The sequence below is a fragment of the Mesoplodon bidens genome, assembly GCF_964165515.1.
Source record: "Mesoplodon bidens genome assembly, chromosome: 10".
Taxonomy (NCBI): Eukaryota; Metazoa; Chordata; class Mammalia; order Artiodactyla; family Ziphiidae; genus Mesoplodon; species Mesoplodon bidens.
Window position 1 is genome coordinate 39,572,931 of NC_138172.1, and position 26,417 is coordinate 39,599,347.

Genomic DNA, 26,417 nt, shown 5'->3' on the forward strand with positions numbered 1-26,417 from the left:
CTGTAGGGTCAAAGCCCAGGCAGCTGGCCTGTGAGTCAGGCTAGGGGTGGCACACAGAGTCCCAGCAGGCACTGGGAAGGCCCCAGGGCCAAGTGCTTGCTGAGTGCTCCTTTTTCTGCTTTCTTTGCTCTAGTCAGCATGCAGGCCTGTAGCTCTCCAGCTAGGCTCTCCCTTGCTTCCCAGGTTCTGTCCTTGCCCTGAGATGTCTAGAGGCAGACCCTAGGTCCACTGCAGAGACTGACACTTTCTCAGGACGGTGTCCTGGGGAGGGGCTGGCTCTTAGGTGCAGAAATAGGCAGCCCAGGAATTAACTGCTCCCTTGAGCATGGACGCTTGTTAAAATAACTGGACCAAAGGCAGTAGCCTCATGGGGGCGGCATTATGAAGGCTGAAATACGGCTTGGGTTAGGGCAGAGGAAATATAGCCCACTTTCCCACTCCCCCCTGTCCACTAGAGGCTAATGGACACTTCTAAGGCAAAATAGAAACTGATGGTGGTACATAATAAACATCCTGGTAGGACTGGACCAGGGAGCTGGCATGTAGAGGTGGTCAGGTGACCAACAAGTCCCAGGAGATGGGTGGGGGACTGGAGGGGCATAGAGAAGCAGCCCCTTTGGGCAGAGGTGTTCCTGCTGGGGCTGAGTCCCCCACATAGGTAGAGGGCATCAGAGGGCAGAAAGTGTGTAAACCAGGGGGCCTGGGCCAAGAGCAGGCTGTCTTCCAGAGAAGTCTGGGAGAGTATGGGCATCTACCTTCTTCCTGGAAGGAGAGGAAAAAAACCTTTTAAATAATAAACCTGTCAAGAGTACATGAAACGGGGAGGGGGAGGAATAAATTGGGAGATTGGGACTGACATATACACACTACTATATATAAAATAGATAATAAGAACCTGCTGTATAGCACAGGGAACTCTACTCAATACTCTGTAATGGCCTATATGGGAAAAGAATCTTAAAAAAAAAAAAAGTACATGAAACAACTGTTTCATTGGAAATAGCAGCTGGTACCCTACCCACGTTCATTTTCACCAGACTTACTGCTGTTGGACTAGACATGTGCCCCACCTGTGTTACTCAGCATAGTTGTGAACACTTCTGAGAACTGGCCCCATCGTGTTCATGTCTGCCTGAGGTTGGTGGTGTGGCAGTCTGTGCAAGATGATGACTACATGCTGGGTAGTGAGTAGGGCTGGGGTAGGCTGAGTGCCTGTCAGGGCTCTAGGGCCTCCTTTTCTCTACCGTGGACGCTGTATTTCTCTTGCTTTCGAGGGTCTCTGCTCTTGACCTTTTCTGCCCACCATTACTTGCTGTTGGCAGCTGTTTCCCGGTTACTGGCTGCCTGTGGGTTTGGTTGCCATGGTAACCCCCAGTGGTGCAGCTGAACAGGCTTGAATGAAGGTGGTCCTAGAAGGGTAAGGGTAGAAGATGGGGACTCAGGCCCCTCATATTCTCTCTTGTTCCAGGGCCCTATTCTTTTGCCAGCTCAACTGGGCATTCTTGAAGGCCCTTGGGACTCCCCTTGCTATTGAAGTGTTTCCCAGAAGGGGCAGAGATAGATCCCTGCTCTGGGGACCAGGTGCAAGGGGAGGGGAGTCAAGCTGGACCTGGAGGCTGGCTCTCCATCCTTACTCTGAGGCTGGTCTGTGGAGACAGGTAAGGAGCAGCTATGGGGTTCCTGATTTCAATGGCCCTCATTTCCTCCAGGTCTAAGGATGCCTTTGAATGCCATGTTTGCTAGATGGATGGATGGCCAAGCTATGGGGTATCTGAGAACAAGTCAGGAGGAGCAACCTTCTGGCAGAGGCTGTCAGGGGTTCCTTGGAGTGACGGGGAGAACTTGCCTGCAGCCAGCTCTGTTGTCAGTCCTGGAGTAGCCTCCTCCTACCCTATTTTGCAACTGAAGTTAGAGTCCTAGCTGTACAGGTGCCCATCCCCCTGTCAAGCATGTAAAGCCTGACAAATGGGCAAACTAGAGAGTGAAGTTGTGAATTTGCCTTTCCAAAGGGTTAGTGGTAGGACTGCTTGAAGTGGGTCAGATCCCCAGGTGTGGCAGTGCAGCGGGAGTCCCATCCAGGTTTCCTGGGTATGGGCTGACTCCTGGAAAACTTGGAAGGGTCAGTCTACCCACGAGCAGAGAAGGGTTGAGGTACTCTGTCCCTCCAGCTCCTCATTGCTTGTACTTAGTGAAGTCTTTATATTCTGAGATCAGAAGCAGAGCTTTGAAGCAAAGGATCCTAGTTCTGAGCCTGAGGTCAGGAGAGCAGTTTCACTGGCTCTTCTTGCTGTGTGGAAAGTTATCATTCATTCATTCATTCATTCATTCAGTAAATCTTCTCCAAGACTGTGCAGTAAGGACCCAGCAGGGAACAAGTTGGACACTACCCCTTCCCTAACAGAGTTGATGGTCCAGGACTTCTCCCAGGAGTCAAGAAACTTGTTCAGGGAGACACTGCTGTTTAGAATCACAGGCTTACCTGGCCTAGAGCTTGGGTGGCTTCTGCATCAGTGGGGATCAGGTATTCCTGCTTCTAGAAGCTCAGTTCCCAGAAGCACTGAACTCCTGGTTGTGTGCCAAGCCAATATGAGAGGTCCAAGTGGGGATTTTAATTAATACTGGGTAATTACCAGGTGGAGCTTAACCATCCCAAATGCCTTACAGGTTCCCAAGGCTACCTCACTTTCTGGCTGGGCCCAGCAAAAAGATGGAGGACTTTGTCCTATGCCTACTGGGCCTTTGGTCAGTACCTAGGCTGTGGTATGGACATACCAGGAAGGTTTCCACCTTTTTCTATTCCCTTCCAATCTGGTGTGGGTGAAGGGGCAGCTTGGGAAATAGCATGGCCTCTCCAGTTTGCCTACGCCCTCTCCCCAGGGGCAAAGGATAACAGTGCCTTGTGGTCTGCTCAACACCATCAAGCATTGCTGGCCCAGGGCCCAGGGTGGAGTATGGGGAGAGTAGGGGTGTGCAGACCTAGTCCTGGGAATCCTGGTGGGAATGCTCAAGAGGAGAAACAGGCACAGTGGTTGTTCCTGCCCTGGGCGTTTATTCCCTTTTCTCAAGGAACATGTTTGGCCTACTGAGTTCTTCCAGGCTTATTTATCTGCCTTTGGCTCCCAAATTACTATATCACTGAAACTCCTACTACCTACAAGGGCTTCCTCCTTTGACATCTCACAGACCTCCTGCTGGACTTCTGAGGGTCCTGTGGTCATGCCACTATGCCTCCCAGCAGTCAGGGTGGTTCTGACTTTACCATGCCTTTGCTCTTGCTGTCCTCTATGCCCATATGGCTCTCCTCCAGATCTTCCTGTGGTTAGATCCTGCCCAGGCCTCGGAGTCAGCTTGAATGTCCCCCCCTAAAGTGGGCCCTCTTGTTTTCCACCATAGCCGGAACCACACCGCGGTGGTGATGTGCATGCTTGCATCTGGCTCTTAGCTGTGTCCCTGGAGCCTAGTAAGGGCTGGCAAACGGTTGGATCTTAGAGTGTATTGAAATTAGAAATGAAAGGTAAGAGGCAGTAACGACGCCGCTTAGCGGGTAGACCACTCATTTCCTGCCCCTGGACCAGAGACTGCCGGGGCAGCCGGGCTGGCGGCCGGCCCACTGGCGCACGCGCACTGAGGGCCGGCGCTCGGCGGGAGCGCGCACGCCCGCGGCCGCGTGCGTCACTACCCGGGCTCCTGCCCCGCCCATCCAGCTAGCCCGCTTGTCTGTGCCTGGGGCGGCGGCGGCTGCCTAGTGACAGCGGCGGCGGCACCAGGCCAGGCGGAGCAGTGTAGGGTGGTGCAGCCTGGAAACGAACACCTGGACAAAGGGCGGCGCGGCGCGAGGAAGACCCGACCTGGGTCGCGCGTGAGGGGACCTCGCGGACGTGGGGCGAGAGGCCGGCGTGAGGGAGCGTCCAGGCGGTGGCCGCCGGCGGCCGGGTCCCGCCTGCCGCCGCCGGCATGAGCCACATCCAGATCCCGCCCGGGCTCACAGAGCTGCTGCAGGGCTACACCGTGGAGGTGTTGCGGCAGCAGCCGCCCGACCTCGTCGACTTCGCGGTGGACTACTTCACCAGCCTGCGCGAGGCCCGCTCCAGAGCCTCCACCCCGCCCGCCGCCCCTCCTTCCGGCTCCCAGGCTCTAGAGCCCGGCCCTGGCCTTGTCGCCGATGCGATCGCGGACAGCGAGTCGGAGGACGAAGAGGACTTGGACGGTAGGCGGAGGGCTGGGCCGAGGTTCGCGGTGGGGGGGACGGAGGGAGCGGTGCCGAGGGTCTCTAGAGACCCAGGAGGGGCTGCTGGGGGCCAGGCCCTTAACACTGGGCCGTGGGACCTTGGAGCCCTCGAGCGGAGTTTGTCCGGATTACCCCAGCCGCCGGCGTGAGCGCGGCGTGGGCCACTTCCAAATTGAGCTCGGCGGTCCTGCGAGCTCTAGAGCGCACAGAGCGAGTTGTGAGGTTCAGCTCGAGGGAAACGTGCACGCTTTCGGCCCGCGTGCTGGCGCGGGGCCCGAGGGGCGTGGAGCCCACGGCCGCCTCGCCTCGGCTGGAGACCCTTCACGCAGTTTCGTTCAGAAGAGAACATTCACATCCCCTGATTCGTATTTCCTAACCAGGACGGTAACTTTGGAAAGAATTCATTTTGTGAAAAGTTAATTGTGAAAAACTTTAAGCATAGACAAAAATAGGAAAGGTGAAATGAACCTTCTATATGCCAATACCCACATTACACAGTTGGAATATCTGTCACAAATGTTTCATTTGTACCTTTTTTCTCCTTTGCTGAAGAATTTTAAAGCATATCCTAGTATTTCACCCTTGAATACTTGAGTATGCATTTCTTTTTTTTTTTTTATTTATTTTTTATTTTTTTTATTTTTTGGCAGTACGCGGGCCTCTCACTGTTGTGGCCTCTCCCGCCGCGGAGCACAGGCTCCGGACGCGCAGGCTCAGCGGCCATGGCTCACGGGCCCAGCCACTCCGCGGCACGTGGGATCCTCCCGGACCGGGGCACGAACCCGTGTCCCCTGCATCGGCAGGCCGACTCTCAACCACTGCGCCACCAGGGAAGCCCGAGTATGCATTTCTTAATGTTGACCCTGGGTGTATATATATATATATATATATATATATTTTTTTTTTTTTTTAATTTGGCTAAAATGATTGGATCAAATTTGGTGAGGGTAAACAATAACTTTTTTTCGCATATGGGGTGCAGGAAAGAAGACAAGTAACACTTGTACATCTGATTTAAGCAAGATTGTCAAAAAGCATTTCCATTTTCCGTGATTGCTTCAACATAGGCTTTGTCAGCTTAATAGAATTACCCTACTTTTGAACAGCCAAAATTTAACAAAACAATGAAAACATTTGAGAGGCAAAGTTAGAGTCTTAGTGTTATTGGATCATACAGAAAAAAACCCCAACAACCTAGTTCTGAGTTGAATCCACATTCAAGTTAGGCTGGCAGAGAGTTAATTATTGGTCATCGCTGTTGGACGTTGTAAGCTTCAGTGTTCTGGACAACTTCCCTAAGTTTATTCATGCTAAGAGTGGAGATTTCTCTATCTTGTTTCCCTTGACTTAATGCACATTAAATTATGAGTTTTTCATCTTAAACCTGGGAATCAGAAATTATTTTCCAAATCTCTGTCACAGAATTGCTTTGTGGTCTAAGACAAGCTGTGGAACCTGTTTGATTTTAAATTTACTTATCTTTAAAATAGGGTTCGTGACAACAATCTGACAACAGTCTCAACAATTTCACTGTCATAACAATAAATCACAAAGCTGTAACTTGCTTTGCAACAATTTTTATTTACACAAAACATTAGTGTTTTAGCTATTAGTCCCAGATGAGTAAAACAGAGTTTACAAGTTTTATGTTATGTCTTCATTCTTTGTCATCTTTAATATCTTTTTCAAAGTTGAATTGACTTAAATCTTTGTAACCCTGTGCTTTATTTTACTGGTATTTAAATTTTTTTGTTTGTTTAAATTTCTTCAGTGACTGTGCTAAGTAAATTATAGAAATCAACACAAGGTGAACTTCTATTTACAGATAGTAACTTAAAAATACATGGCACACAGTGAGATACCACTTCACACCCATGAGGATGACTATTATGAAAAAAAGAAAGAACACTTGAGGGTTCTAATTCCTCCCCATCCTTGTCAACACTCATTATCTTTATTATTATAGCCAGCCTAGTGGGTAGGAAGTATTATAGTACCTCACTGTAGTTTTGCTTTGCAGTTCTGTAATGATGTTGAGCATCTTTCCATGTGTTTGTTGGTCATTTGTGTATCTTCTTTGAAGAAATGTCTATTCCGAGCCTTTGTCTTTTTTTTTTTTTTTTTTTTTTTGCGGTACGCGGGCCTCTCACTGTTGTGGCCTCTCCCGTTGCGGAGCACAGGCTCTGGACGCGCGGGCTCAGCGGCCATGGCTCACGGACCTAGCCGCTCCGCGGCATGTGGGATCTTCCCAGACCGGGGCATGAACCCGTGTCCCCTGCATCGGCAGGTGGACTCTCAACCACTGCGCCACCAGGGAAGCCCTGTCCATTTTTTAATTGGTTTATTTGTGTTTTTAGTATTAAGTTGTAAGTGTTCTCTGTATATTCTAAATAAATCCTTTATCAGATATATGACTTTAAAATATTTTCTGTCATTTAGTGGGTTGTTTTACTTTTTTTTTAAATATAAATTTATTTATTTATTTATTTGGCTGTGTTGGGTCTTAGTTGTGGTACACGGGATCTTCGTTGCAGTATGCAGGATCTATCATTGCAGTGTGCGGGCTTCTCTCTAGTTGTGGTGCGCGGACTCTAGAGCACGCGGGCTCAGTACTTGCGGCGTGCGGGCTCTCTAGTTGTGGCGTGCAGGTTTTCTCTCTCCAGTTGTGGTGTGCGGGTTTTCTCTCTCCAGTTGTGGTGTGCGGGCTCCAGAGCGTGTGGGCTCTGTAGTTCTGTGGTGGCTCCAGAGTGCGTGGGCTCTGTAGTTTGCTGCACAGGGGCTCTCTAGTTGAGGCGTGTGAGCTCAGTAGTTGCCCTGTGGAATGTGGGATTTTAGTTCCCTGACCAGGGATCAAACCTGTGTCCCCTGCATTGGAAGGAGGGTTCTTTACCACTGGACCACCAAAGAAGTTCCACTTCATTCTTTTATATGTGGATATCCAGTTGTTCCAGCACCACTTATTAAAAAGACTATTCTGGGACTTACTTGGTGGTGCAGTGGTTAAGAATCTGCCTGCTAGTGCAGGGGAAACGGGTTTGATCCCTGCTCCTGGAAGATCCCACATGCCTTGGAGCAGCTAAGCCTGTGCGCCATAGCTAGTGAGCCTGCGCTCTAAGCCTGCGAGCCACAACTATGGAGCCTGTGTGCCACGACTGCTGAAGCCTGTGCACTCTAGAGCCCACGTGCCGCAACTACCAAAGTCCTTGTGCTCTAGGACCCGCGTGCTGCAACTACTGAAGCCTAGAGCATGCCTAGAGCCTGTACTCTGCAACAAGAGAAGCCACCACGATGAGAAGCCCGTGCACTGCAACAAAGAGTAGCCCCTGCTCACTGCAACTAGAGAAAGCCCGCACGCAGCAACGAAGACCCAACACAGCCAAAAAAACCCAAAAAAACAAAAAAATTAAAATAAAAAGGCTATTCTTTCCCCATTTAATTGTCTTGGTACTCTTGTTGAAAATCAATTGACTGTAAATGTGAGAGTCTGTTTTGAACTCGCGGTTCTGTTCCATTGATCTATATATCTGTCTGTATGCCACTACTACACTGTTTGATTACCGTAGATTTGTGGTAGTTTTGGAATCAGGAAATGTGAATTCTCCAACTTTGTTCTTTTTCAAAGTTGTCTTGGCTATTTGCAGTTCCATATGAATTTTAGGATTAGTTTGTCAATTTCTGCAAAGAGGCCATCTGGGATTTTGACAGAAATTGCATCGAATTTGTAGGTTAATTTGGAGAGTATTGCCTTTTTACAACATTAAGTCTTCTGATCTATGAGTATGGGATGTCTTCCCATTTATTTCGATCTTCTTTAATTTCTAAATTAAAGAACTACAAATGTTTGATTGGTTCAATATGGCGGAGTAGAAGGACATGCTCTCACTCCCTCTTGCGAGAGCACCGGAATCACAACTAACTGCTGAACGATCATCGACAGGAAGTCACTGGAATTCACCAAAAAAGATACCCCACATCCAAAGACAAAGGAGAAGCCACAATGAGACCGTAGGAGGGGCGCAATCACAATAAAATCAAATCCATAACTGCTGGGGGGTGACTCAGAAACGGGAGAACACTTATACCACAGAAGTCCACCCACTGGAGTGAAGGTTCTGAGCCCCACGTCAGGCTTCCCAACCTGGGGGTCCGGCAAAGGGAGGAGGAATTCCTAGAGAATCAGACTTTGAAGGCTAGTGGGATTTGATTGCAGGACTTCGACAGGACTGGGGGAAACAGAGACTCCACTCTTGGAGGACACATACAAAGTAGTGTGTGCACTGAGACCCAGGGGAAGGAGCAGTGACCCCACAGGAGACTGAACCAGACCTACCTGCTAGTGTTAGAGGGTCTCCTGCAGAGGTGGGGGGGGGTCTGTGTCTCACCATGAGGACAAGGACACTGCCAGCAGAAGTTCTGGGAAGTACTCCTTGGCATGAGCCCTCCCAGAGTCTGCCATTAGCCCCACCAAAGAACCCGAGTAGGCTCTAGTGTTGGGTCGCCTCAGGCCAAACCACCAGCAAGGAGGGAACCCAGCCCCACCCATCAGCAGACAAGCGGATTAAAGTTTTACTGAGCTCTGCCCACCAGAGCAACAGCCAGCTCTACCCACCAACAGTCCCTCCCATCAGGAAACTTGCACAAGCCTCTTAGATAGCCTCATCCACTAGAGGGCAGACAGCAGAAGCAAGAAGAACAGTTCTGCAGCCTGTGGAACAAAAACCACATTCACAGAAAGATAGACAAGATGAAAAGGCAGAGGGCTATGTACCAGATGAAGGAACAAGATAAAACCCCAGAAAAACAACTAAATGAAGTGGAGATTGGCAACCTTCCAGAAAAAGAATTCAGAATAATGATAGTGAAGATGATCCAGGACCTCGGAAAAAGAATGGAGGCAAAGATCGAGAAGATGCAAGAAATGTTTAACAAAGACCTAGAAGAATTAAAGAACAAACACACAGAGAGGAACAATACAATAACTGAAATGAAAAATACACTAGAAGGAATCAATAGCAGAATAACTGAGGCAGAAGAACGGATAAGTGACCTGGAAGACAGAATGGTGGAATTCACTGCTGCAGAACAGAATAGAAAAAAGAACGAAAAGAAATGAAGACAGCCTAAGAGACCTCTCAGACAACATTAAATACAACAACATTCACATTATAGGGGTCCCAGAAGGAGGAGAGAGAGAAAGGACCTGAGAAAGTATTTGAAGAGATTATAGTCAGAAACTTCCCTAACATGGGAAAGGAAATAGCCGCCCAAGTCCAGGAAGCGCAGAGAGTCCCATACAGGATAAACCCAAGGAGAAACATGCCGAGACACATAGTAATCAAATTGGCAAAAATTAAAGACAAAGAAAAATTATTGAAAGCAGCAAGGGAAAAATGACAACATACAAGGGAACTCCCATAAGGTTAACAGCTGATTTCTCAGTAGAAACTCTACAAGCCAGAAGGGAGTGGCATGACATATTTAAAGTGATGAAAGGGAAGAGCCTACAACCAAGATTACTCTACCCAGCAAGGATCTCATTCAGATTTGATGGAGAAATCAAAAGCTTTACAGACAAGCAAAAGCTAAGAGAATTCAGCACCATCAAACCAGCTCTACAGCAAATGCTAAAGGAACATCTCTAAGTGAGAAACACAAGAGAAGAAAAGGACCTACAAAAACAAACCCAAAACGATTAAGAAAATGGTAATAGGAACATATGTATCGATAATTACCTTAAACTTGAAAGGATTAAATGCTCCAACCAAAAGACACAGGCTCGCTGAATGGATACAAAAACAAGACCCATATATATGCTGTCTACAAGAGACCTAGGGACTTCAGACCTAGGGACACATACAGACTGGAAGCGAGGGGATGGAAAAAGATATTCCATGCAAATGGAAATCAAAAGAAAGCTGCAGTAGCAATACTCATATCAGGTAAAATCGACTTTAAAATAAAGAACGTTACAAGAGACAAGGAAGGACACTACATAATGATCAAGGGATCAATCCAAGAAGAAGATATAACAATTATAAATATCTATGCACCCAACATAAGAGCACCTCAATACATAAGGCAAATGCTAACAGCTCTAAAAGAGGAAATCAACAGTAACACAATAATAGTGGGGGATTTTAACACCTCACTTACACCACTGGACAGATCATCCAAACAGAAAACTAATAAGGAAACACAAGCTTTAAATGACACAATAGACCAGATAGATTTAATTGATATTTATAGGACATTCCATCCAAAAACAGCAGATTACACTTTCTTCTCAAGTGCGCACAGAACATTCTCCAGGATAGATCTCACATCTTGGGTCACAAATCAAGCCTCAGTAAGTTTAAGAAAATTGAAATCATATCAAGCATCTTTTCTGACCACAACGCTATGAGATTAGAAATCAATTACAGGGAAGAAAGATGTAAAAAACACAAACAATTCATAACTAAATAACCAAGAGATCACTGAAGAAATCAAAGAGGAAATCAAATAATACCTAGAGACAAATGACAATGAAAACACGACGATCCAAAACCTGTGGGATGCAGCAAAAGCAGTTCTAAGAGGGAAGTTTATAGCAATACAAACCTACCTCAAGAAACAAGAAATCTCAAATAAACAATCTAACCTTACACCTAAAGGAACTAGAGAAAGAAGAACAAACAAAACCCAAAGTTAGTAGAAGGAAAGAAATCATACAAATCAGAGCAGAAATAAATGAAATAGAAACAAAGAAAACAATAGCAAAGATCAATAAAAGTAAAAGCTGGTTCTTTGAGAAGATAAACAAAATTGATAAACCATTAGCCAGACTCATCAAGAAAAAGAGGGAGAGGACTCAAAACAATAAAATTAGAAATGAAAAGGAGAAGTTAGACACTGCAGAAATACAAAGCATCCTAAGAGACTACTACAAGCAACTCTATGCCAATAAAATGGACAACCTGGAAGAAATGGATAAATTTTTAGAAAGGTATAGCCTTCCAGGACTGAACCAGGAAGAAATAGAAAATATGAACAGACCAATCACAAGTAATGAAATTGAAACTGTGATTAAAAATCTTCCTAATCTCCAAACAAAAGTCCAGGACCAGATGGCTTCACAGGTGAATTCTATCACATATTTAGAGAAGAGCTAACACTCATCCTTCTCAAACTCTTCCAAAAAATTTCAGAGGAAGGAGCACTCCCAAATTCATTCTATGAGGCCACCATCACCCTGATACCAAAACCAGACAAAGATACTACAAAAAAAGAAAATTACAGACCAATATCACTGATGAATATAGATGCAAAAATCCTCAACAAAATACGAGCAAACAGAATCCAACAACACATTAAAAGGATCATACACTATGATCAAGTAGGATTTATCCCAGGGATGCAAGGATTCTTCAATATACAGCAGTCAATCAATGTGATACACCATATTAACAAATTAAAGAATAAAAACCATATGATCATCTCAATAGATGCAGAAAAAGCTTTTGACAAAATCCAACACCCATTTATGACAAAAATTCTCCAGAAATTGGGCATAGAGGGAACCTACCTCAACATAATAAAGGCCATATATGACAAACCCATAACAAACATCATTCTCAATGGTGAAAAACTGAAAGCATTTCCTCTAAGATCAGGAACAAGACAAGGATGTTCACTCTCACCACTGTTATTCAACATAGTTTTGGAAGTCCTAGCCATGGCAATGAGAGAAAACAAAAAAAATAAAAGGAATACAAATTGGAAAAGAAGAAGTAAAACTGTCACTGTTTGCAGATGTCATCATACTATACATAGAGAATCCTAAAGATGCCAACAGAAAACTACTAGAGGTAATCAATGAATTTGGTAAAGTAGCAGGATACAAAATTAATGCACAGAAATCTCTTGCATTCCTATACACTAATGATGAAAAGTCTGAAATAGAAATTAAGGAAACACTCCCATTTACCATTGCAACAAAAAGAATAAAATACCTAGGAATAAACCTACCTAGGGAGACAAAAAAAGACCTGTATGCAGAAAACTGTAAGACCCTGATGAAAGAAATTAAAGATGATACAAACAGATGGAGAGATATACCATGTTCTTGGATTGGAAGAATCAATATTGTGAAAATGACTATACTACCCAAAGCAATCTGCAGATTCAATGCAATCCCTATCCAATTACCAATGGCATTTTTTGCAGAACTAGAACAAAAAATCTTAAAATTTGTATGGAGACACAAAAAACCCCGAATAGCCAAAGCAGTCTTGAGGGAAAAAAACGGAGCTGGAGGAATCAGACTCCCTGACTTCAGACTATACTACAAAGCTACAGTAATCAAGACAATATGGTACTGGCACAAAAACAGAAATATAGATCAATGGAACAGGATAGGAAGCCCAGAGATAAACCCACACAGCTATGGTCAACTAATCTATGACAGAGGAGGCAAGGAGGGCTTCCCTGGTGGCGCAGTGGTTGAGAGTCCACCTGCCGATGCAGGGGACGCGGGTTCGTGCCCCGGTCCGGGAGGATCCCACATGCTGTGGAGCGGTTAGGCCTGTGAGCCATGGCTGCTGAGCCTCCGCATCCGGAGCCTGTGCTCCACAATGGGAGAGGCCACAGCAGTGAGAGGCCCGCGTACCGCAAAAAAAAAAAAAAAAAAAAAAGGAGGCAAGGATACACAATGGAGAAAAGACAGTCTCTTCAATAAGTGGTGCTGGGAAAACTGGACAGCTACATGTAAAAGAATAAAATTAGAACACTCCCTAACACCATACACAAAAATAAACTCAAAATGGATTAGAGACCTAAATGTAAGACCAGATACTATAAAACTCTTGGAGGAAAACTTAGGAAGAACGCTCTTTGACATAAATCACAGCAAGATCTTTTTTGATCCACCTCCTAGAGTAATGGAAATAAAAACAAAAATAAACAGATGGGACCTAATGAAACTTAAAAGCTTTTGCAAAGCAAAGGAAACTACCAACAAGATGAAATGGGAGAAAATATTTACAAACAAATCAACAGACAAAGGATTAATCTCCAAAAACGCATGCAGCTCAATATTAAAAAAAAAAGAACACCCAATCCACAAATGGACAGAAGACCTAAATAGACATTTCTCCAAAGAAGACATACAGATGGCCAAGAAGCACATGAAAAGCTGCTCAACATCACTAATTATTAGAGAAATGCAAATGAAAACTACAATGAGGTATCACCTCACACCAGTTAGAATGGGCATCATCAGAAAATCTACAAACAACAAATGCTGGGGAGGGTGTGGAGAAAAGGGAACCCTCTTGCACTGTTGGTGGGAAGGTAAATTGATACAGTCACTCTGGAGAACAGTATGGAGGTTCCTTAAAAATCTAAAAATAGTATTACCATATGACCCAGCAATCCCACTACTGGGCATCTACCCAGAAAAAAACATAATTCAAAAAGACACATGCACCCCAATGTTCATTGCAGCACTGTTTACAATAGCCAGGTCATGGAAGCAACCTAAATGCCCGTCGACAGACGAATGGATAAAGAAGGTGTGGTACATATATATGATGGAATATTACTCAGCCATAAAAAGGAACGAAATTGGGTCATTTGTAGAGACATGGATGAATCTAGAGACTGTCGTACAGAGTGAAGTAAGTCAGAAAGAGAAAAACAAATATCGTATATTAACGCATATATGTGGAGCCTAGAAAAATAGTACAGATGAACCGGTTTGCAGGATAGAAATTGAGACACAGATGTAGAGAACAAACATATGGACACCAAGGGGGGAAAGCGGCGGGGGTGGCAGTGGTGGTGGTGTGATGAATTGGGATATTATTGACATATATATGCTAATGTATATAAAATGGGTAACTAATAAGAGCCTGCTGTATAAAAAAATAAATGAAATAAAATTCAAAAAAAAGAACTACAAATGTTTTGTGGTTCTCAGAATATAAGTTTTACACTTCTTTTATTAAATTTATTCCTAAGTTATTTATTCCTTTTGGTGTGATTGTAAATAGAATTGTTTTCTTAATTTCATTTTCAGATTGCTCATTGCAAGTGTATAGAAATACAGTTAATTTTTCAAATATTGACCTTGTATCTTGCAGCCTTGCTGAACTTGTTTATTAGTTTTGTAGTTGTTTAGTGGATTCCTTAGGATATTTCCCCAGCATTTTTTTTTTTTTTTGGCGGTACGCGGGCCTCTCACTGTTGTGGCCTCTCCCATTGGGGAGAACAGGCTCCGGACACGCAGGCTCAACGGCCATGGCTCATGGGCCCAGCCGCTCTGCGGCATGTGGGATCCTCCCGGACTGGGGCACGAACCCGTGTCCCCTGCATCGGCAGGCGGACGCTCAACCACTGCGCCAGCAGGGAAGCCCTCCCCAGCATTTTTTATTTCACAGTATATATCACGTAACAGTAGGAGTTGGTCTAAATTGCATTAGTGGAACTTTTTTGGGACTTGCTTAACAATAATATTCCTGTAGTTCACATATCTGGATCTTTCCGCAGGATTTTGACATTGTTGAACCAGCCCCCTTTGAAACTGCCTCCCTCCTTGGCATCTGTGTCTTTATTCCCCTTGGTCTTCATCCACCACTTGGCCTCCTTTCTGCCCTTTAAATGTTTGTTGATGATCCCCAAAATTTAGTTTGTTAACCATTTCTCCCTCAGTGAGCAATTCTCTTCCTGAGCACTTTTTTACTGCCTTGAACCTGAACTTTCAAAATCAAAACTACAGCTCAAATCTTGGTCTACTAGACACACACCTATTTATGCTCATCTTGTTGGCTCATCACCTCTCATTCATCTGTCAAACTCATGAAGCCTAAAACTGATGTCGTTAACCTGTCACAATGCTGTTTCTTCTAATTTCTTCAGCAAGAAACCCAGGAATCAGTCACTTTCTCCTTCTCTCTCTCTCTTTCTCTCATTTATTTTAATGTCTGGGCTCCCCCATCTTCTCCTTCCCTACTGTCCCTGCCTTGAGTTTGGTTTTTATTGATTCTTAACTGGATGCACCTGAGCATCCCGTAGGTCTCCCACTCATCTCTCCTCCGCCCCATCTATTCTCTACACCATCACCACAATCAGCTTTCTTTCCTTTTTCTTCCTTTTAAAAAATTGTGGTAAAATATACATAATGTAAAATTTGCCATTTTAACCGTTTTAAGTGTACAGTTCAGTGGCATTAAGTACATTCACATTGTTGTGCAGTCACCTTTCTCAGTTAAGTAAACTTTTTCTGAAGTAAGACATATATGCAAAAGGGGGTACAAATCATAAATATGCAGCTTGATTGTTTATAAAGTGTACACACTGTGTATCCCATCAACTAGATCAAGAAATATCAGCTGGAGGAGACCTTCACATCAAGAGCATACATTTTACATAATTGTAACCGTAAATACATTTATGCAATTAGGACAGCTAGCATTTATTAAGCCTTTATTCTGTATTAGTCTCAGTGTTCAGTGATTTATTTGCATTATTTCATTGAATCCTCCTGATCTTTTAAGGTAAGGATAATATTTATCTCCATCTCACAGATGAGGGAATTGAGGCCTAGAGATGATCCAAGACCATATCATAAGCAGTGTTTGACTCTAGGCTGGAGCTAATGTCATTATACTGTTCATATTATTTCATGCCTGAAATGCTTCTCATTTTTTTCTTGCCTTATTTATTATTTACAGAAAAGGCTGTAAGCATTTAAAAATTTCTTCACATAGATGTCATAATGAATTTTTTATTGTGGTAGAATATATATAAAATTTACATTGTTACCATTTTAAAGTATACAGTTCAGGTGCATTAAGTACATTCATTATTTTGTGTAACCATCACCACTATTTTGTTCTTCTTTTTCAAGATTGTTTTGGGTTTTCAGGACTCCTTGAAATTCCATATGAATTTTAGGGTCAGCTTTTCCATTTCTGCCAGAAAAGGCCTGTTTTCTTAAATTTCATCTTCAGGTTGTTGATTGTGAATATATATAGCTACAACTGATTTTTGTATGTTGATCTTGTACCCTGCAACTTGTCGATTCTTTAGGATTTTCTATATATAAGATCATGTAATTTGTGAATAGTTTTATTTGTTCCTTTTCAATTTGAATGCCTTTTAATTTATTTATCTTGCCTAATTGCTCTGTCTAGGACTTTCAATAGTGTGCTGAATAAAGGTGACTAAAGCAGGCATCCTTGTCTTGTTCTTGATCTAGGGGAAATTTTTTCAGTCTTCTACCATTAAGTAAGATGTTAGTTGTGGATTTTTCATAAATACTTTTACCATGTTGAGGAAATTGTCTTTAATTCCTAGTTTTTTGGGTACAAATGGGTGTTGGATTTTGTCGGATGCTTTTTCTGCATCAATTGAGATCATCATGTGGTTTTTTCCCTTTCATTCTTTTAATATGTGGTATATTACATTTTAATTTTTATATGTTGAACCAACCTTGCATTCTTGGGATAGATCCCCCTTGGTCATGGTGTAAGGTATAATCCTTTTAATATGCTGCTGGATTTAGTTTGCCAGTATTTTGTTGTCATAATGATTTTTCTGCTGTATTTTGCAAATTTAGTATATTATATTATTATTATAAATAATAATAATTATTCCCCATTTAGGTTGCCTCCAAATATTTGCTAGTATAAACTTTTTTTAATGCATACAGCTTCTTTTTTTTTAAATAAGTTTATTTATTTATTTATTTATTTTTGGCTGTATTGGGTCTTCGTTGCTGTGTGCAGGCTTTCTCTAGTTGCGGCAAGCGGGAGTACTCTTCGTTCTGGCGTGTGGGCTTCTCATGTGGTGGCTTCTCTTGTGGAGCACAGGCTCTAAGCGCGCGGGCTTGCTTCAGTAGTTGTGGCTCGCGGGCTCTAGAGTGCAGGCTCAGTAGTTGTGGTGCACGGGCTTAGTTGCTCTGCTGCATGTGGGATCTTCCCGGACCAGGGCTTGAACCCGTGTTCCCTGCATTGGCAGGTGGATTCTTAACCACTGAGCCACCAGGGAAACCCCAGCTTCTTTTTTAACAACTGACAATTTATTAAAATAGTTGATTTAAGTATCTGCAATGATGACTTCAACCTTGATTCTTGGCTCAGTACTGACAAAAATAATCTGTTTAATTATCTCGGAAGGACTGTGCAAGTCAATGAGTTGCTTGTGAATGCTCATTTGAAAAAGATCCCAAGTCAGTACCTTTACCACAAGGAGTTTTTCTAAGTAGTGATTCTCATAGTCTTGGTAGGCATCCAAACTGATCCTTTCACTTTGAGATTCTTTTTCTTTGCTCCTCTGATCAAGTCAGCACACGCCTTCAACAGAGATTTACGTTGTGGTTGGTTAGGGTAATTCTAGTTTGGTAAATCACCACTTCTGGTTCCATGGGTGATTTTCTGTTATATTTAAGAGCCATGGCTGCAGTGAGGCTTCCTCATAGACTTGTTCCTTGGGGAAAGCCAACAGTGGTGAGTTGGGAGCAGAAGCCGGAAGCAAGAGCCGGCAGACCTGAGTTCTGCTGCAGCTGTGACTGTATCTTCTCAAAGAGTGCATAAGGTGTTTTTTTTTTTTTCATTTTTGACTTATTTACCTAGAATAGATTTCTAGAAACAGAATTATTGTGTCAAAAGATACATTTTTTGGCATTTAATAAGTACTATGTGGTCATATTGCTTTTCAGAAGGATTGTGTCAATCAATATACACAGTTACCAGCAATATATATGAATACCAAATTTGTTGTACAGTTAAAAAAATTAAAATACAGTTGATGCACCCCAATGTTCATAGCAGCACTATTTACAATAGCCAAGACATGGAAGCAACCTAAGTGTCCACTGACAAATGAATGGACAAAGAAGATGTGAGATACACACACACACACACACACACACACAATGGAATACCACTTAGTCATAAAAAAGAATGAAATAAAACCATTTACAGCAACATGGATGGACCTAGAGATTATCATACTAAGTTAAGGAAGTCAGATAGAGAAAGACAAATATCATATTATGTCACTTATATGTGGAATCTAAAAAAATGATACAAATGAACTTACTTACAAAACAGAAATAGACTTACAGACAGAGAAAACAAACCTATGGTTACCAAAGGGGAAAGAGGGGAGGGATAAATTAGGAGTTTGGGATTGAAATATACACACTGCTATATATACAAGAGATAATCAACAAGGATCTACTGTATAGCACAGGGAACTCTACTTAATATTATCTTGTAATAACCAATAATGGAAAAGAATCTGAAAAAGAATATGTATATATATATGTATAACTGAATCACTTTGCTGCACACCTGAAACTAACACAACATTGTAAATCAACTATATTTCAATAAAAAATTTAAAAAATACAATTGACATACTGTATTTTATGTTAGTTTCAGATGTACTACATCGTGTTTTGACATTCTGCATACATTATGAAATGATCACCCAAATTTGTTGTACACTCGAAGCACAAGGTATTAAAATTTTTTGAAAAGAATTAACTTTTGGAAAAATTTTCTCAGTGTTTTACTTTCAATTTTATTCATTTTAAGAATGTTGAACCTTTATCTTCATCTGATGTCTGCTTATGTTCAATGTGGGACTGTATATTTGAGATACCTATTTTGATAGAGTTGATAAGAATTATTGAATCCCTACTTTTAGAAGGTGAGGAAGAGAAGAAAGTCAAGGTCCACCCGGACCTGGGGTGAACCTGGTATGATTCTTGGAGTACTAGGGGGATATACTGTTAACAAAGATACTAGGTAAAGGAAAAACTGTTGTTTCTCTACTCAAGACACTTCTGACACTAACTACCTGGAGTTAGTGCAGACTGCACAGATTAATGCTCAGTCCCAAAAGACTGCCCTCTACTTCAGACGCTAATCAAAAATCCAGGTCTCCTGTACTTCTAACTGACCAGCTATAAATTTGGGGTTCCCATGACCCCACTTTAAGTTTGATAATTTGCTCAAATGGCTCATGGAACTTAGGAAAGTGCTTTACTTACTGTTACTGGCTTATTATAAAGGATACAACTAGGTACGACGAAATGAAAGAGATGCATAGGTCGAGGTATGTAGGAAGGGGCACAGAACCTCTGTGCCCTCGCTGAGCACACCACCTTCCCACACCTCAACGTGTTCACCAACCTGGAAGCTCTCAGAACCCCTTCATTTAGGTTTTTTGTTTTGTTTTGTTTTTTGTTTTTTGCAGTACACGGGCCTCTCACTGTTGTGGCCTCTCCCGTTGCAGAGCACAGGCTCCAGACGCGCAGGCTCAGCGGCCATGGCTCCCGCTCCGCGGCATGTGGGATCTTCCCGGACCGGGGCACGAACCCGTGTCCCCTGCATCGGCAGGCGGACTCTCAACCACTGCGCCACCAGGGAGGCCCTCATTTAGGGTTTTTAATGAAGGGTGCATTACATAGGCACGATTGATTAAATCATCAAGGATGAACTCAATCCCTCAATCCCGATGGTCCCTCCCTGTAGGTCAAGGTGTAGGGCTGAAATTTCCAGCCCTCTAATCACAGGGTTGTTCTTCTCATAACCGGTCTTCATCTTTCAAGTGTCACCTCATTAGCATAAACTCAGTTTGGTTGAAAGCAGCTTATTTTGAATAACAAAAGACTCTCCTCTCACCTCTATCACTGAGGAAATTTCAGAGGTTTTAGGAGCTCTGCCAGGAATCTGGGCCAAATATATATTTCTTGTTATATCACAATATCAGACTGGGAAATTAAAAAAAAATTTTTAATTTTTATTTTATATTGGAGTATAGTTGATTTAATTGACATATAACGTATTAGTTTACAGTATATGACATAATTTCATATATGTATATATTGTAAACTGATTAATTAACATTCATCACCTCACAGGTAAACTTTATTGTGATGAGAATTTTTTTGTGTGTGTGTGTGGTACGTGGGCCTCTCACTGTGGTGGCCTCTCCTGTTGCAGAGCACAGGCTCCGGACGCACAGGCCCAGCGGCCATGGCTCACGGGCCTAACCTCTCCGCAGCATGTGGTATCTTCCCGGACCGGGGCACAAACCCATGTCCCCTGCATCGGCAGGCGGACTCTCAACCACTGCGCCACCAGGGAAGCCCCTGTGATGAGAACTTTTAAGATTTATTCTATTAGCAACTTTCAAATATACAATACAGTATTATTATTATTTTTAAATTTTATTTATTTTATTTTTGGCTGCGTTGGGTCTTCATTGCTGCACGCGGGCTTTCTCTACTTGTGGCAGAGTGGGGGCTACTCTGTTGTGGTGTGTGGGCTTCTCATTGCAGTGGCTTCTCTTGTTGAGGAGCACAGGCTCTAGGCGCGCGGGCTTCAGTAGTTGTGCCACGTGGGCTTAGTAGTTGTGGCTCGTGGGCTCTAGAGCGTAAGCCCAATAGTTGTGGCGCATGGGCTTAGTTGCTCTGCGGCATGTGGGATCTTCCCGGACCAGGGATTGAACCCTTGGCAGGCAGATTCTTAACCACTGCACCACCAGGGAAGCCCCTTTGGTGTGGTTTTGATTTGCATTTCTCTAATGACTAATAATGTTGAACATCTTTTCATGTGCTTGTGGTCTATTGGTATATCTTCTTTGGAGAAGTGTCTATTCAGGTCCTGAGTCTATGTTTTAACTGGGTTATTTGTCTTTTTGTTGTTGAATTGTAAGTGTTCTTTATATATTTTGGATATTAGTCTCTTACCCGATATGTGATTTGCAAATATTTTTCCCATTTTGTGAGTTGTCTTTTTACACTCTTGTAGCACACGTTTTAAATTTTGATAAAGTTCAGTTTATCTGTTTTTTTCTTTTGTTGCTGTACTTTGAGTTTCATACCTAGTCTGCTTTTTCTGTGTTTCTACCCTAGCTCTCTTCTTTTCCTTGGACAACCACAGAAGTTTCTTATCTCAAATGCCTTGCTCTCTCTAATTCATTCTCCACCCAGTAGCCAGGGAGATTTTTTTTAAATGGAGACCAGATCATATCAATCTTCAGTTCAAATCCCCTCATTGCAAGTGGAATAGAATTCACATATCTTCCGTGGTTCACGCAGTCCTGCAAGATTTGATCCATATTTTTCTCTCTAACTTCTCTCTCTAGCCCTATCCATCCTTGCCTGCTACACTTGTTGCCCGGCTCTCTCTAAGTAGTCTGTGATTGCTGTTGGTCCTTCCTGAATCTTTCATCTGTGGCTCTGACCAGCTGGCTCCTCTTCTTCATTTAAGCCTCAGCTTTAGAGAGGCTTTTCCAGATTGCCCTGCCTAGAGTGGGTCCCTCTGTTGTTGGGGTTCAGTAGCACCCCATGTGGTTACATTAGAGCTCAAGTAATGATCTAGAATTCTTATTTGTTTTTTGTTATTTTTCTCTCAATAGAACAGAAGCTCTGTGAGGATGGGGAATTTTCATTTTCTTTGTTTTGTCTTCAGCACTTAGCATACAGCCAGGCCTATAATGTATACTTAAAAAGATCTTGTTGAGTACATGAGTGAGTTTATGACTGAGGAGCTGATTTTGGAGACTGCTATCACAGAGTATATTGTGGGAGCACAGAGATGGGAGCTAAGGTAGGAACTAACTGGGCATCAGTGGTGTTGCAAGCAGTGAAGAGGTCAAGTTGGGTAAGGCCAGTGTTGAAACGATTGGACCCAGCTGTAATTCCAGGGACAGGATTAGAGGCTTCAGTGGGGTTGTGGTAGAAGAGGTCAGGTGCCAGTGGGTCAGGGAGTTTGTGTGTGTTTGTGTGTGTGTGTGTATGTGAGAGAGAGAGACAGGGAGGGAGGGAGGGAGGGAGGGAGACGGGGGCTGCAGAAGACGCAGACAAAGAATGGGGAGTACATTTTGAAGAAGTAAAGAAAGGACCTGGTGGTAGCTTGAAGAAGCACAGGTATGAGGGAAGGTCTTTGGTTTTGTTTTATTAGGTTAGAGTCACCATTAGCATGTAGAGGGAAATGAGCCAGTGGAGAGGTAGCATCTGATGGAGCAAGGTCCTAGAATGGCAGGTGGAGAGGTGGCTTAGAATGGAGAGAAAAACTGGGGACATCTCATATTCAGAAACTGGAGAGGAGTGTTATTTGCTTTAGCTGTTATTTAATTTAAAGGGTAATCTAAGGTTTTACTTCTTTTATTTATTTATTTATTTTTGGCTGCATTGGGTCTTCATTGCTGTGCCCAGGCTTTCTCTAGTTGCGGCGAGCGGGAGCTACTCTTCATTGTGGTGCACGGGCTTCTCTTTGTGGTGGCTTCTCTTGTTGTGGAGCACAGGCTCTAGTTGCACGGGCTTCGGTAGTTGCGGTGCGTGGGCTCTAGAGCACAAGCTCAGTAGTTGTGGCGCACGGGCTTAGTTGCTCCACGGCATGTGGGATCTTTCTGGACCAGGGTCAAACCCATGTCCCCTGCATTGGCAGGTGGATTCTTAACCACTGCACCACCAGGGAAGCCCTAAGGTTTTACTTATTTGTGCCCTTGATTCAAGGCCTTGTCTTTTACTTACTTGAATCTCATAGAGGTGAACATTTAAGCTAAGGGAAAACAGTATAGAGGTTTTTCAAAAATTTTTAAATAGAACTACCATATGACCCAGCAATTCCACTTCCAGGTATTTTTTCAAAGAAAAGAAAAACACTAATTCAGACAAATAAATGCACCGCTACACTCAAGGCAGCATTATTTACAAGATAAGGACGCAACCTAAGTGCCCACTGATAGGTGAATGAATAAAGAAGATGTGGTATACATTCACAGTGGAATATTACTCAGCTAAAAAAGAGAATGAAATCTTGCCATTTATGACAACATGGATGGACCTAGAGGGTATTATGCTAAGCAAAATAGACAGAGAAAGACAAATACTGTATGATTTCACTTATATGTGGAATTTAACAAATAAAACGAACAAATGTATTAAAACAGACTCATAGATACAGAGAACAAACTGGTGGTTACCATAGGGGAGTGAAGTTGGGGGATGAATGAAATAGGTGAGGGAGATTGAGAGGTACAGACTTCTAGTAATAAAGCAAGTAAGTCACAGGGATGTAATGTACAGCATAGGGAATATAGTTAATAACATTGTAATAATTTTTTATGGTGACAGATGGTAACGAGTTACCATGGTGGTCATTTTGTAGTATGTAAATATATTAAATTACTGTGTTGTATGTCTGAAACTAATATAATATTGTAAGTCAATTATACTTCAAATTAAAAAAGATAAAAACATGTGATCTGCTAGGGCTGTACTTGCGTATTATATCACAATAAGTTTTTCTCATGTATTTTTTTCCTGTTTAGTGTAAAATTTAGTGTATGACTCTGGAATTTTAAAAAAGGTAGGCGTGTATAGCTTGTAATTTTTCTTTTGCATTTGAGGTTCCATTTAAATGAATTTAAGATTCAAAAATAGATGGCTTGGGCTTCCCTGGTGGCGCAGGGAGAGTCCGCCTGCCGATGCAGGGGACATGGGTTCGTGCCCCGGTCTGGGAAGATCCCACATGCCGCGTAGCGCCTGGGCCCGTGAGCCATGGCCGCTGGGCCTGCGCGTCTGGAGCCTGTGCTCCGCGACGGGGGAGGCCACAACAGTGAGAGGCCCGCGTACCGAAAAAAAAAAATAGATGGCTTGAGTTTTTCTTAGTCCAAGACCTGATATCTGCCAGGGAATTTGTTAACAACAGTTTTGAGATGTGATACCCACAAGATATTATATGTGAAGACAGTGACTAGTGATGTCAAAATTTGGATGAAGATTTTTTGGATAAACCAGTGGCTGGAGAATTATTGTTCAGTTTGCAGTGTTATAATTAAACACTTTTTTTGAGGCATCCATTATTTTTAAACAAAAGTAAAATTATGATTAGAGGAGAATTTGCTTCATGCTGTAAATAGATATATTTATCACGTTTTATCATGTTCTTGATGGCTCTTTTCAGAAAGATGATTGAATCTTTTTTGTTTGGTGACTCCATGATCATTAACAGGGCAGCTGATTTGTCTTGCCATCACTAGACCAAGTGTCCAGTGCTCAACTAATGGGTTGGTTTCTCAACCAGAAAGAGAAGCCCCATCTGGTTGGTGATGCTCCAGGGTTTTTTTCTAGCAATCTGTAGATAATTCTCAGAGTATGGTTCAATTTAATGCATACCAAATTGTAAAAATGGTGTATAAGTCTAGTAGATGAGTGGTATCTGAAATGCTAATAAGTGAGAATGGGATTTAGCACCCTAAAATGAGTGGTCTTGCATATCTTTTTAAATGCTTGTCTTTATTTTTGTAAGTTGGCTAGGGAGTTTTCACAGTTTGTTTTTGTTGAATAATAAAGAATGTGTCTGGCCTTTGTCCCAGATTCCTGGCACAGAACTTCTAAATCTCTTAGAATTTCCCAAGTGATAGGAGTGTTTTTGTTTTTCATGAGGCTTCTTGGATCATACCTGAGTTTATGTTTATGAGATGATTCAAGATGGGGCCTGGTCACCAGAAAGACTAACCATATAATCAGAACACTGGGGCTTTGAGCCAATCTGACCTCTGGGGAAAGTTGAGGGGCTGGAGATGGAGGTTAATCTCGTGGCCCCTGATTCAGTCAATCATATCTATGGAATGAAACCCCAATAAGGCTCTGAACATCAGAGCTTGGTGGAGCTTCCTGGTTGGTGATATGCTAGGAGGGTAATGCACCCTGATTCCTTTTTTTTTTTTGGCTGCATCGGGTCTTAGTTGCGGCACATGGGATCTTTCGTTGCGTCACGTGGGCTCTTTTTGGCGTGTGGGCTTCTCTCTAGTTGTGGCATGCTAGCTTCTCTCTAGTTGTGGCGTGCGGGTTTCTCTCTCTCTAGTTGTGGCACGCGAGCTCCAGGGCGCGTGGGCTCTGTGGTTTGTGGCCCACGGGCTCTCTTGTTGAGGCGCCTGGGCTCTGTAGTTGTGGTGCCACGGGCTTAGTTGCCCCGCAGCATGTGGGTTCTTAGTTCCCAGACCAGGGATGGAACCTGTGCCCCCTGCATCGGAAGGCGGATTCTTTACCACTGGACCACCAGGGAAGTCCATGATGCACCCTGATTCTATGAGGAGAGGGCATGGAAACTCTGTGTTCAGGACCCTTCCAGACCTTGCCCTACGTGTATCTTCATTTGGCTAGTCCTGATTTGTATCCTTTCTAATAAAACTGTAATAATAAGTATAGTGCTTTCTAAAGTTCTGTGAGTTGTTCTAGCAAATCAAATCTGAGGAGTTGTGGGAACCTCTGAATTTGTAGCCACTTGTTCAGAAATGTTGTTGGCCTGTGGACCACCAAAGTGCAACTGGAGTAAGGACAGTCTTGTTGGGAACCATGTCCTTGAACTATGAAATCTGATGCTACTCTGGGTCATTAGCATCAGAATTGTATTGAAGTTCACCAGTTGGTGACAGAATAGTTTTATATTCCTGTTATAATTCAACTTAAATTGGTGGCCAGATGTGAGTTGATGAGATGATGTACCCAAGAAAGGGGGCATGGCTTTTAGTCCTTTCCAGCCCGGGTAATAGGCAGTCATTCATTTAGCCCATTTACATTTAGTGTCTGTGTATGACAAGGTCTGTACTAGACAAAAAGTGGTAGGAAATTCCCCATCCCTACAACTTAGGAGCTTTTTATGTGATGTAGTAGACACATGGGATTTTTGTGTGCTGTGATAGAGAAGGAATGCTCAGCCCTTGGAATGGCGCTGTCTTCTTTAACAGGACATTGGGGCCGGGTTAGAGATGGGTCTTCTAGGCAGTGTGTACTTTAGGACCAGAGAGATGTCCAGTGTACTAGTGTGAATGGGGACAGGGGGTTGTGGGTGCCAATGGTTGTTTCAGAATAAGTGACTGTGTTTACTGGCTGGAAGTATGTGTTAGGGCAGTGCTTTTGCAGAGTGGTAAATGGACCACTTGTATAAGAATTACCCTATCCACCAAGGGGGGAAAGTGGCTGGGGGGGGGTGGTGGTGGGATGAATTGGGAGATTGGGATTGACACGTATACACTAATATGTATAAAATAGATAACTCAGGCTTCCCTGGTGGCGCAGTGGTTGAGAGTCCGCCTGCCGATGCAGGGGACAAGGGTTCGTGCCCCAGTCCAGGAAGATCCCACATGCCGCGGAGCAGCTGGGCCCGTGAGCCATGGCCACTGA

The 26,417-nt window shown here is 43.2% G+C and overlaps 1 protein-coding gene across 1 annotated transcript in view; it reads left to right on the forward strand.

Moving 5' to 3' along the window:
• Positions 1–3,683: 3,683 nt before the first annotated feature.
• Positions 3,684–26,417, forward strand: part of PRKAR2A (protein kinase cAMP-dependent type II regulatory subunit alpha) — an 84,920-nt gene continuing 62,186 nt past the window's right edge. Inside the window, exon 1 of the mRNA XM_081245264.1 lies at positions 3,684–4,207. Within this exon, the coding sequence (XP_081101390.1) occupies positions 3,955–4,207 (253 nt within the window). The 5' untranslated portion in view covers positions 3,684–3,954. The remainder of the gene's footprint in view (positions 4,208–26,417) is intronic.